Source organism: Silurus meridionalis, chromosome 9 (genome assembly GCF_014805685.1).
Source record: "Silurus meridionalis isolate SWU-2019-XX chromosome 9, ASM1480568v1, whole genome shotgun sequence".
Lineage (NCBI taxonomy): Eukaryota > Metazoa > Chordata > Actinopteri > Siluriformes > Siluridae > Silurus > Silurus meridionalis.
In genome coordinates, this window is record NC_060892.1 from 25,912,838 (window position 1) to 25,925,241 (window position 12,404).

At 40.8% G+C, this 12,404-nt stretch overlaps 1 protein-coding gene across 3 annotated transcripts; it reads right to left on the bottom strand.

Annotated features, from left to right (window-relative positions):
• Positions 1 to 122: 122 nt before the first annotated feature.
• Positions 123 to 7,589, bottom strand: txlng (taxilin gamma). 3 transcript variants are annotated; one of them, XM_046856957.1, is made up of 9 exons: positions 7,448 to 7,589; positions 4,688 to 4,937; positions 4,364 to 4,455; positions 4,087 to 4,257; positions 3,809 to 4,003; positions 2,983 to 3,102; positions 2,671 to 2,838; positions 2,480 to 2,575; positions 123 to 2,261 (listed from the first exon to the last, which is right to left on the bottom strand). In XM_046856957.1, exons 1-9 carry the CDS (start codon positions 7,496 to 7,498, stop codon positions 1,944 to 1,946), a joined length of 1,461 nt encoding a protein of 486 aa, XP_046712913.1. In that variant the 5' UTR covers positions 7,499 to 7,589; the 3' UTR covers positions 123 to 1,943. The 3 variants fall into 3 exon arrangements, with proteins under 3 accessions (XP_046712913.1, XP_046712915.1, XP_046712914.1); XM_046856959.1 differs by lacking the exon at positions 7,448 to 7,589 and adding an exon at positions 7,143 to 7,358; XM_046856958.1 differs by lacking the exon at positions 7,448 to 7,589 and adding an exon at positions 6,630 to 6,648.
• Positions 7,590 to 12,404: the final 4,815 nt, after the last annotated feature.

Sequence of the window (12,404 nt, forward strand, 5' to 3'; positions counted from 1 at the left end):
AACCGATCTCTTGCATTCTCCGTTAACGTCGCCGCTATAAGCATGCGTTTCTCATCCCTGTGGAGTTCCTTAGACCGGCAGAAATTGATTTGTAAAATAAATAAAACCACGATGAGACTGAAAAATCTACAAAACATTTTATTGAAAAGTAAAACATGGCTACAATAGCGTTCGGTCTCGGAACGGGACACTGCGTAGGTTATTGGGGGGGGAGTGGTTGGGTCGACAAACATAGCAAATCGCTGCCTTTAGCCTCTTTCACAGTTGGTTTTGCCTGTGGAGGTAGATTTCTTGCATAACCTGAGATTCAAACTGGGGCAACAGCAAAGTCAATGAGAAACTGGGAACAGTACCAGAACACCAAACCCTACAATTACACTCTCAACCTTGTAATGTGCTGGGTTATAAATTAGGAGTCAGAACATACAAACCAGGAACATTTTATCTTAAAACAAATAGAACAAATTCAAGCAAAATGATCAGTCAGTGGTGTAACAAAATCTTTCCTAACCTCTGAGGCTGATGGGGGTCCAGCTGCTTTAGATTTATTCTCAGCGCTTCATGTGTGGGGTTTTCTAGTTTTTATTTTAATGGCTGGATGGCTCAAGTTGCCCTTCTTAGTTTTTACAGTGGTCATGTGTGCAGATAAAAAGGGATCCAGTTAACAAGTAATGTGTAAAAGTATTGGAATGTTGGTGTGTGTGGCTCTATATAAACCTGAGGGGACATTCTTAATCACCCTGTCTTCCCCTTTAGCGACCGTATGAAAGTTAAAGCCCACTTGTCGTATAAACTTCGCATAATTCCACCATGAGACTTTCACATAGTGTGATTAAGTGCGACCGTGTTCACATTTTATCATCCAAACAGCTGCTTCTGGGGGAAGAGGGGCATAAAACATTCATTGTTTCTGAGCAAGTATCAAAGATATCAAGGCCTCTTTTGAGAGCAACGGTGAGCGGATTCCCGGGATATAACGCCGAGCGCCTCACTAAAGACAGCTAGAGCAAAGCATTCATACTGACGGTTTCATTAACAGAGAATGAAATTTCTCAAACAGCTGCACAGCATTTCACATTCTATGAACTAAAAAAATATAAAAATTAAGGTTTTCACCATTGCATTTATTTGGACGATTAAACCGAAGATTTTTCGCCCTATATATTTGATCAAACTTACGAAGCATTCGGAAGCTCGAGGTGGTCCGTTTTTATTTCTCAATGTGTCTAGATGCTTTTATATATTTTTTTTTATCTAAATAGGGAACATTCAATCATTTCTGCAAAAAAATTGACTGTACCTTAGATGTCTATGTAAACAAGTCTTATTGGGAATGTCAATGAACGAACCAATCCCATTGTGTTCAATAGCAGCCCTGATAAATCAAACGTAGCCCTTAATTCTGAGGATCCCACATCAGAAAAGATACAGGGGAAAAAATATAATATCGAACCAGGAATTTAAGATTTTAAATGTGTAATTAAATGGAATAACAACTCAGATCTTTGTGTTGTCGTTCGGGGTGAACCATCCGTTTAAACCTGACTGCACAGTTAATTAGTTAACTACAGAAGGTTATCACTTATTCAGGATATCACTACATTCGAAAAGCATTTATTTCGACCTTAGACGGCAGGTCCGAGAGCTTACATTTGATCGAAAAAAAAAAAAACGGAGCACGTGTTAGCGGGGGGTCGGGGTTTGGTGGAACCTACACAAAACCTAAAAACAGCCACGGTCAGACCGCATCACTCGTTTCCTAAGGGTAAAAAATAAAAAATACACATAGAAAAAGGCGAGTAGAAAGTGCTCATCACAAAGCCAATCACCGGTGTACAGAGCCGTTTTCATACTAATGATGTTTGTTTGCTTTAATTATTGACTATTACACAAAAATATATACCTCCACAAAAAAAATTCATCGTCCCTCAAAAGGGTCTGGCTCAGTCATTATTAAGATGCTCTCTGGTTGATTCCTTGGTGTGCGGTTGTTGCGTCGTCCTCTCTGTCTCAGGGAGCAAACATTCCATTTCTCTCGCTACTTCTACATCCGTCACTACATTCACAGGCGGGAGGAGAGCTTCTTCTGGTTGGGGATCCGGAGGCCCCGTCCCTTCCTCTTGTGGATCTTTTGCTGGGCCCTGGAGGGCTCCGAGCTTCTGGCTCAGATCGTTGCGTTCCTTCTGCAGGGCTCTGCACAGCTTTTCCAGACGCTCCAGTTTCCCTTGGAGAGCCTTGTACTGTTTGTCTCGCACCGTTTTCTAAAAATTAGGTTAATAGACACGTTTACTGTTACGATGTTATTCTACTGATCCAGAAGTGTGTTAACAAAAAAAAAAATTCATTATTCTTCATTCTGTAAGCGATCATTGTTTATTCTATATACATCACCAGCTCTTCTGGCAGTTCCAGATCCTAGATGGTGGTGTTCTACAGACCTGCTCGTACTTTCACTACTACATCTAGTCATTATTCTCACCTCTTCAGCCATCTGCAGTAGGGTCTGGTTGTTAGTCTCCCATTTGGTCCTCCAAAGAGTGGTCTCCTTCTCCAGCTTCTTGATTTTCTTGGTCATCTGTGTAGAACGGAAGAAAGAAAGTAATGGAGTAATCAGTAACGAATTTCTGTTCCGCTTAAGTAAGCCCGGAGCATCAGAAGAACGCCACAGACCTTCTCCATTTCCTGTCTGAAGGAGGTGAACACTTCGTTGCTCTTGGCGAGGGTCGTCTGGAACTCTTCGAATTTGTCCATGTAAAGAGTAAGCTGCTGCTTCAGCTGAAGCTCCTGCTCCTTCATCAGCTCACATTTGTGTCTCGATTCTGTGGCATCTTTCAGGAGCTGAAGTTGGAACAGAGATGATGTGATTGTTAAACCCTTCAACACTTAGATATATATTCAGGTACATCATTTTCCACACAAACTGCGACCGCCACTGGATTTAATGCTTTACACAACCCCAGGTTTCATGTTGTAGCTACTTACACGTTCTCGCTCCCTCTGTTGCTTCTCTTCCACCTCTCTGATCAGCTCAGCCGTCCGCTGAAGGTTTGCATCCACCAGCTGCTGCTGTAGCTCCTTGTGCTTGAACACCTTATCGATGTGCTGAAAGGAAATGTTATATTCAGACACGCTGTTATAAAACACTTTGATGATAACTGTAGACTTAAAAAGTAAAAAAAAGTACAAATTGAAATTTTAGCCCTTGAAAGTACTTTTGCTGTTCTAGGTCTGGTTTGTTACTGAAGTCCATGTAACGCCACCTTAATTGCTGATTTTTTTTTTTTTTATGTCGTGATATAGGTTATCCTTAACGGTCTTAAATTTGACTCTGTGAAACCTGCAGAAACCCCGTGCAGAGCTTCAGGGTAACACAGAGACGAGCCATTTTATAGGCAGCTGTTTTTTTTTTATTTATTTTAAATAAACGGTGACACAGTATGGCGAGTAAATCTGGAACACTAGGTTGCCCCAGCTAATGATGTTAATATGGCAACCAGTAACATGAACACCTACTGGGGACTTCATAATTCAGAAATTGCCAACTTGCATAAGAGAAATAAATCATGCATACCTGCATGTGCATAATATTATATGTAACTTTTATATTATATTTATACATTATAATTGTATAAATGTATTTTGTTTAGGATGAGATAAGATACACATGTTTAATCTCCTCCTTTTAATACCCTTGGACAGTCCAGTCAAGACAGGTTTTAAATTTCTTTATTTTCTAACTAGTTGACTTTTTACATACCAACAGGAACCATTAAAAATGTTCCTGACTGGACCTGGGAGTGTTCCTCACCTCCTCCCGTAGCTCATACTGCTCAATGAGCTTCTTGAGTTTCTCAGCCAGCTCCATGTTCTCCTGCCTCAGCTTGGTGTTGTGGAAGTTGTGCTGCTCCATCTGCGTTTCAATCTCGTTAAGGGTCATCTGAAAATGAAGCGTGGCCTCCTTGCGCCTCTCTTCGTATTCTCTGAAGCGCTGTGCATTCTCCTCCTATTGAATAAAGAAAAAAAAACCAGGGATGGTGTAGAGAACGTATAAATGGTTTCATAACCAGGACAGGAACGATGTCGCACCTTCAGGGTCTTGTTGTGTCGCTGTAGTTCCCTGCAAAGGCTTTCCAGCTTGCTGCGAGCCAGAATAGCCTTGCTGTGTTCGCTCTGAAGATGGATCTTCTCTTTCAGGACCTGCGTCTGCTTCTTCTGCATAACCTTTACTTGCTTCTGTATGTTGCGGCTGTCTTCTAGCTGTCGATCAACCAGATTCTGTTACGTTTCTAGCAGATTACTATATTTGTGGTTTTGTTATTGCGCAGGCAGAACACACGAATAGCTCTGAAAAACAGATACTTACCAGGTCAGCATACTTTTTGCAAAGAGCAGCAAGTTTCTCCTCTGGTGTGACTAAAGTGTGAAGAGCTTGCATCAGTAACAGCACCTCTTTTCCTGTAGGAATTTAAAAGTGCAAAATAAAGTACAGGAAGTATTTCATGGGCATCAAAATATTTGTGTAACTTAGAAAACTCAAAACTTTCACCCTGCCCAATTCAGCTGCTAGAAAATAACTAAAATCGGATCTCTAATTAAAAACAAAGCAAATCAAGTCACTTTGTTCTGATCAGAAAATTAGCACTATTGTAAGTAATCAACCTAAAATTAAAAAAAAAAAAAAACCCACCAAACATATTTTTGTCCTTGTTCTGATCGCTGCTCGAGTCCAGTTCTCCTTCGAGGGGGTCAAGCCGGCAATCTTCTCTACCGGGGGTCTCTCCTCTTACTGCTTCGTTGCAGCAGGTTTTAATCAGACCGCCAAACTCACCTTGAGAAGGGGTCACACTAGCTGGAGGGGAACTGCTACCCTCGACCAAGCCACGTGTGGCTGCTTCCATCCCGCACACACCGGTCGTCTCCATCATATTAGCCGCGTACTGATGGAGGAGACAAGAAAACCACAAAGCATCTTGGTTGATTGTCTATGATGTTACTGTACTGTGTACTGCAGTGGTAATTCATTGATTATCTACCGTCTTGACTCTACTGTCCTTTTGTTTAGCATTGTGTATATAGGTATGGCTCGGTACCATAGTTTTGGCTTGAATGTAATACCTTAGTATAGATACAAATCCATACCATAAGTGGCAAATAACCAGCCATAAGTGAATTAAAAAATAAAATAAATAAAAATATACTAATACCTTAAAGAATTTATCGATCTGTAAAAACATAGCAACCCAAACAGGGAACATTTTGATGTTGGAAAAATATCTATATTTTTGTCAAGTTTACTGGTTTTGCAGCAATTTGCGATGCACTGAATTTTGGACCAGCAGCGAATGTTATACCGAAATCAGCAAAATTATGATATTGTACGGTTTTGAAATGTAATATATACCAGGATTTTTCCAGTCGGTATACCACGCATCCCTAGTGTATTGTATCTATTCTCTGCTGCTGTTTCAAATAAATGCAGCACTGTGTCCTGAAAATATATTTCATTCTTTACTCAACATGTCTGTGAATACATGAGAAGAACTTGACTTCGACTCTAATCTTTCACCCTATTCGAAAAAAATACAAATTTCTTTTCGCCAAAAAAAAAAAAAGGCACAAAGTTCAAAGCACACCTCTATAGGATGTATGCATGGTGTAGCGTTACAATTTCTCTTTCAGTGAAGGCTCAGACATGTTCCAGCATGACAGTATACCTGTATAACAAAGCAGGAACTCGAGTGTCCTGAATCACAAAGCCCTGACATCAACCCCACTAATAAGCAGAATGTAATGGTTAGGTGTCAAACCTTTGGTCATACAAGGTACTTCATACAGAGCATGCAGTGGTGGCTTGTGGTTAGGGTTAAGGGTTAGTGATCAGACAGTCAGGATCCAAGCAAGGCATCGTATCATATCTATTCATTCATTAGAAGTCATTAAAGCCTTTTTCTTTTCTTTTTTAAATCAGGGACATTCTAATAAGCTTAATGTGGCTTAAAGGACCAAAATCAGTAAACACTAACAATAAAGTATACTATATACACAAAAGCAGTTTCTTCCTTTAAAAATGCTGTCTTATTGCATTGTCACGCTAAACCTTTTCCTTTTTTTTTTTAACCGCTGTCTCGTTGTTTTGAGGGGTTTAGAATGTCCCACGTATACCGTATTTTACATTTACGTGAACTTAGAATTCTTATTTATAAAATTGAGCAGATGAGGGCTGCTCAGGGTCCCAGCAGCAGCAGTATGTTGTGCTGAGATTTGAACTCATGACCTTCTGATCAGAAGTCCAACATCATAATCAATAATCTTTCACCTCCCACTTATTTTCAGATGAGATGAGACTATTGTAGAACAGTGTTTGAGTTTTTTTCCACGCTTTTGAAGGGTCTTTATGCGTTGATACATGCAGGGGAACATTAGGAACCTGGTTACAGTTAGACAGCTGTCAGGAGCCATGAACTGATCAGTCCCCAGCGGTGGAGGAGGAGAATAACCACGTGCTGGACAGCAGCACCAAGAGACACCACTCCATATGCAATACATATCTATATATTATACGCAATGTATATATAATATATAAAATATGCAATATATATATATACACACACACACGCATATATACATACACCACGCTGTGTATTCCACTCCTCACGCACGTGTGCGGCATTACTCTCCCGGGTCCTAGTGCTGACCGGCAGCAGTTCGCTGACCGACGAGGTGCGCGCGAGAACAAGAAAAACTTTGAAATATAAAATAATAATAAACAAGTGTTCACAAAATACTGTTCTAAATATATATATATATAACACATTTCTGTAGTAATGGTGTTGGCCGGTATTGTGAACGCTTAATATACCGGGTTAGAACATGTTCATGTGATACCAAACTTTACCTCAGGACTGAACCCACAGTGTCGGAGTAAAATATGAACTATATATTTAAATATATGTCAAATAAATAGCACATTAAAATGCTATATACATCATCCTGAATAAAACCTAACATACCTGTTTATATCGAAAAAATCTGCTACCAAACTTTATGGAGAAACAAATCAGTACCCAAAGCTAGTCAGCTAGCTAGCTAACCACCCTGACCCAGGTGCGTAGCTAGCTAATAGAATTATTGTAGTTCTTTACCTGTTTTATTGTTTTCACACGAATAACACACAGCAATTACATGAATTACGGTCTAATCTAAAAGCGCAGGTCCGTTCATGTTTTTCCCACGCTCTCTAGCCCGGTTAGCTTAGCTACTTCCTTGGTAAATAAATAACACTGTATGTGACGGACCCCTGGTACATCCATTAGATAAGAGTCGGATCAGCGCGTCCATTTATCGTTGATATTACGGGAAATATTAGACACACATAAGCCAAAGCTGTTCAGTCTAAAACCCTATGAATCACCCGGAGTGGTGTGTGAGAGCAGACGGCGGCTGTTACCTGGAGGTTCTCGGTGTTTAAATCGACCCTGGCGCCTGAACAAGTCGCCATGTTGTGACGAAACTGCGAGCGCGGAAACAAATGCGTTTGAGAGGCGCTGCAACAGGTTCAGTTTCATCCACCCATTTCATCTGATACCATGTGCTCGCTCTCTCTCTCGCTCGCTCGCTCTCTCTCTCTGACACAATCCGCTTCTTTATCTTACTGTTCCATCCTCAGAAGAACAAGAAAAACACGAGCCCCACGCATAACACACAGACATATATATTTACTGTATATCATACATATATATATGAGATATACCTCACACACACACACACACACACACACATATTTACTGTATATCATACATATATATGAGATATATCTCACACACACACACACACACACACACACACACACACACACACACACACACACACACACACACACATACATATTTACTGTATATCATATATATGAGATATATCTCACACACACACACATACATATTTACTGTATATCATACATATATATGAGATATATCTCACACACACACACACACACACACACACACACACACACACACACACACACACACACACACATACATATTTACTGTATATCATACATATATATGAGATATATCTCACACACACACACACACACACACACAAACACACACACACACACACACACACACACACACACACACATACATATTTACTGTATATCATATATATGAGATATATCTCACACACACACACACACACACATATATATTTACTGTATACCATACATATATATGAGATATATCTCACACACACACACACACACACACACACACACACACACACACACATACATATTTACTGTATATCATACACATATATGAGATATATCTCACACACACACACACACACACACACATACATATTTACTGTATATCATACATATATATGAGATATATCTCACAGACACACACACACACACACGTATTTTAAGAAGAAGGAGGATCATAGGGTGACGTATAAGAGTGGAGGATGGTGCACACAGGTGGACTATGTGCTATGCAGGAGATGCAACCTGAAGGAGATTGGAGACTGTAAGGTGTTGGCGGGGACAGTGTAGCTAGACAGCATCGGATGGTGGTCTGTAGGATGGTTTTGGAGGCGAAGAAGAAGAGGAGGAACGTAAGGATTGAAAGAAGAATAAGATGGTGGAAACTGAAGGAGGAAGAGTGTAGTGTGAGGTTCAGGGAAGAGGTCAGACAGGGGCTTGGTGGTGGTGAAGAGGTGCGGATGATTGGGCAACTACTGCAGGAGTGATGAGGGATGCAGCTAGAAAAGTACTTGGTGTGACATCTGGAAATAGAAAGCAAGACAAGGAGACGTGGTGGTGGAATGAGGAAGTGCAGGAGAGCATTAGGGAAAGAGGTTGGCAAAACAGAAGTGGGATCGACAGAGTGATGAGAAAAGTAGGCAGGAGTACAAGGAGATGCGGCAGCAGGTAAAAGGGATGTGGCGAAAGCCAAGGAAAAGGCATATGAGGAGCTGTATAAGAGGTTGGACACTAAGGAAGGAGAAAAGGATTTATACCGATTGGCCAGGCAGAGGGACCGAGCTGGGAAGGATGTACTGCAAGTTAGAGCAATAAAGGATGGAGAGGGAAATGTGTTGACTAGTGAGGAGAGTGTGTTGAGAAGGTGGAGGGAGTATTTTGAGCAGCTGATGAATGAGGAAAATCAGAGAGAGAAGGTTGGAGGATGTGGAGTTGGTGAAGCAGGATGTAGATAGGATTAGTAAGGAGGAAGTGAGAGCAGCCATTAAGAGGATGAAGAATGGAAAGTCGGTTGGACCAGATGACATACCGGTAGAAGCGTGAGATGTTTAGGAGAGATGGCAGTGGAGTTTTTAACCAGATTGTTTAACAGGATTCTGGAAGGGGAGAGGATGCCTGAGGAATGGAGAAGGAGTGTGCTGGTACCGATCTTTAAGCATAAGGGATTTGTACAGACCTGCAGTAACTACAGGGGAATTAAGTTGATCAGTCACACCATGAAGTTATGGGAAAGAGTAGTGGAAGCCAGGCTGAGAGAAGAGGTGACCATCTGTGAGCAACAGTATGGTTTCATGCCGAGGAAGAGCACCACAGATGCCTTATTTGCTTTGAGGATGTTGATGGAGAAATATAGAGAAGGACAGAAGGAATTGCATTGTGTATTTGTGGATTTAGAGAAAGCGATGACAGAGTGCCAAGAGAGGAGTTGTGGTATTGTATGAGGAAGTCAGGTGTGTCAGAGAAGTATGTGAGGGTGGTGCAGGACATGTATGAGGACAGTGTGACGGCAGTGAAGTGTGCAGTAGGTACGACAGACTGGTTCAGGGTGAAGGTTGGACTGCATCAAGGATCGGCCCTGAGCCCTTTCCTGTTTGCAGTGGTGATGGACAGGTTGACGGACGAGGTCAGACAGGAGTCTCCTGGACTATGATGTTTGCAGATGATATTGTGATTTGTGGTGAGAGTAGAGAGCAGGTTGAGAAGAGCCTGGAGAGGTGGAGATATGCGCTGGAGAGAAGGGGAATGAAAGTCAGTAGGAGTAAGACAGAGTACATGTGTGTGAATGAGAGGGAGGGCGGTGGAGTGATGCGGTTGCAGGGAGTAGAGGTGGTGAAGGTGGAGGAGTTCAGGTACCTGGGGTCAACAGTGCAAAGTAATGGAGAGTGTGTTAGAGAAGTAAAGAAAAGAGTGCAGGCAGGGTGGAGTGGTGGAGAAGAGTGACAGGAGTGATTTGTGATAGTAGGGTATCTGCAAGAATGAAAGGGAAAGTTTATAGGACTGTGGTGAGACCTGCGATGTTGTATGGATTAGAGACAGTGGCATTGAGTAAAAGACAGGAGGTGGAGCTGGAGGTAGCAGAGCTGAAGATGTTAAGGTTTTCGTTGGGAGTGACGAGGATGGACAAGATTAGAAATGAGTTTATTAGAGGGTCAGCGCATGTAGGATGTTTTGGTGACAAGGTGAGGGAGGCGAGATTGAGATGGTTTGGACATGTGCAGAGAAGGGACATGAATTATATTGGTAGCAGAATGCTGAAGATGGAGCCACCAGGTAGGAGGAAAAGAGGAAGGCCAAGAAGGAGGTTCATGGATGTGGTGAGGGAAGACATGCAGGTAGTTGGTGTGAAAGAGGCAGATGTAGAGGACAGGGTGGTATGGAGACGGATGATCCGCTGTGGCGACCCCTAATGGGAGCAGCCGAAAGAAGAAGAAGAAGAAGAAGAAGTACATATATATGAGATATATCTCACACACACACACACACACACACACACACACACACACACACACACACACATACATATTTACTGTATATCATACATATATATGAGATATATCTCACAGACACACACAAACACACACACATATATTTACTGTATATCATCCATATATATGAGATATATCTCACAGACACACACACACACACACACACATATATATATATATATTTACTGTATATCATATATATATGAGATATATCTCACACACACACACACACACACACACACACACACACACACACACACACACACATATTCACACACACATATTTACTGTATATCATACATATATATGAGATATATCTCACACACATACACACACACACACACACACACACACACACACACACACACACACACACACATATTTACTTTAAAAATATTTTCTTCTCCTCTGCAGCTATTGTGGATAAAACAGCTATTCAATTCAACCAGTATATTTGATCTTGTGCACTTTGCAGCAGATGCGGGTTTGCTAGTCTGATTATTGCGCTCTCTGATCATCCAATCAAAGGATGTGAAAATGCTGATGTGACTGGACGCCTGCTAGAGGGCCTCGGAGTGATCAAATCGCACTCTGATTGGTTAATTTCTGTACATTTCTGTTGGCAATATGTGATGTGAGAGCTGGAATCTGATTGTATAGAAGCTCTAACCGAAACAGTCAGCAGTGGAAAATGCTATGAAATAAAGTGAACAAAGTGATCACATATACATGTACAAAAATATTTTAAAATGTAAGTCAGTGATGGCTCTTTTAATGTGACAAAATAATTAGACTTTTCTACATTAGCATTCTTTGTACAAGCTCATGTTGCTCAGGATTTTTTTAAATCTCACATTCCAGCAGAAATCAACAACATTAAAATGTCTGTTGGAATAGAATTCAGTCACGAGTATTAATCTCAAAAGAACGCTGTAATAACACACTGTAATACAGCCTGACTGTGACCCTGAAAGAAATTTTAGCCTCTTTTTTTTCTGGTCATAATACAGAAATTGTAAGTAACTATATGTCATTGTATTAATACTGTAAGAATAAGAATAATGACTGCACAATACCTGAGATAATTAAAAAAACAATGCTACTATACTGTACTTTAACACTGTGGGTTACTTCTAATTAACACATTTAGCTCCTAGCAGTCATGTGATAGTTGGCAGTTAAACGAGAGCGTGCAAACTCAGTTCAATTTATTTAATTAAACCAGATGTGCTGTTTTACCTACTGTACTTCTGCTACGCCATGCTCTGTGAGCCAGTGCAGCTAGCCGAAAGGAGGAAGTAACGGTAGAGTGAACATAAACATGAACATATCGCCGCACAAGCAGAATTCACATTATTTTACTCTTACACAATCACCACTGTCATTCCTACACTCTTTCATTGTACAACACTTCACAATATGTGATCTGAAAAATAGAACTTCAAATAGTATTCAAGCTCTTGTGTGTGTTTTTTTTTAGAGCTGCTATTCCTGCTCTTTATGTGTATTATAGAACAGGGCAAAAGATAAAACAAAATCAACAGAATGATTAGAAAAAAGGCTTGTCCGTGTGATCTGTTTAGAGGGTTCCAAAGTGACTGTCAGGAAGTGATATAGAAACAGAAAGCAGAAAAGATAAGAAGTATTTATAT

Excerpts from the sequence above, each read along its gene's own strand:
- txlng (XM_046856957.1), bottom strand. The coding sequence starts at position 7,498 with ATGGCGACTTGTTCAGGCGCCAGGGTCGATTTAAACACCGAGAACCTC. Across the intron at positions 3,103-3,808 it reads AGTATGAGCTACGGGAGGAG|CACATCGATAAGGTGTTCAA; the intron begins GTGAGGAACACT and ends ATTTCCTTTCAG. Across the intron at positions 2,839-2,982 it reads AACAGAGGGAGCGAGAACGT|CTCCTGAAAGATGCCACAGA; the intron begins GTAAGTAGCTAC and ends TTCCAACTTCAG.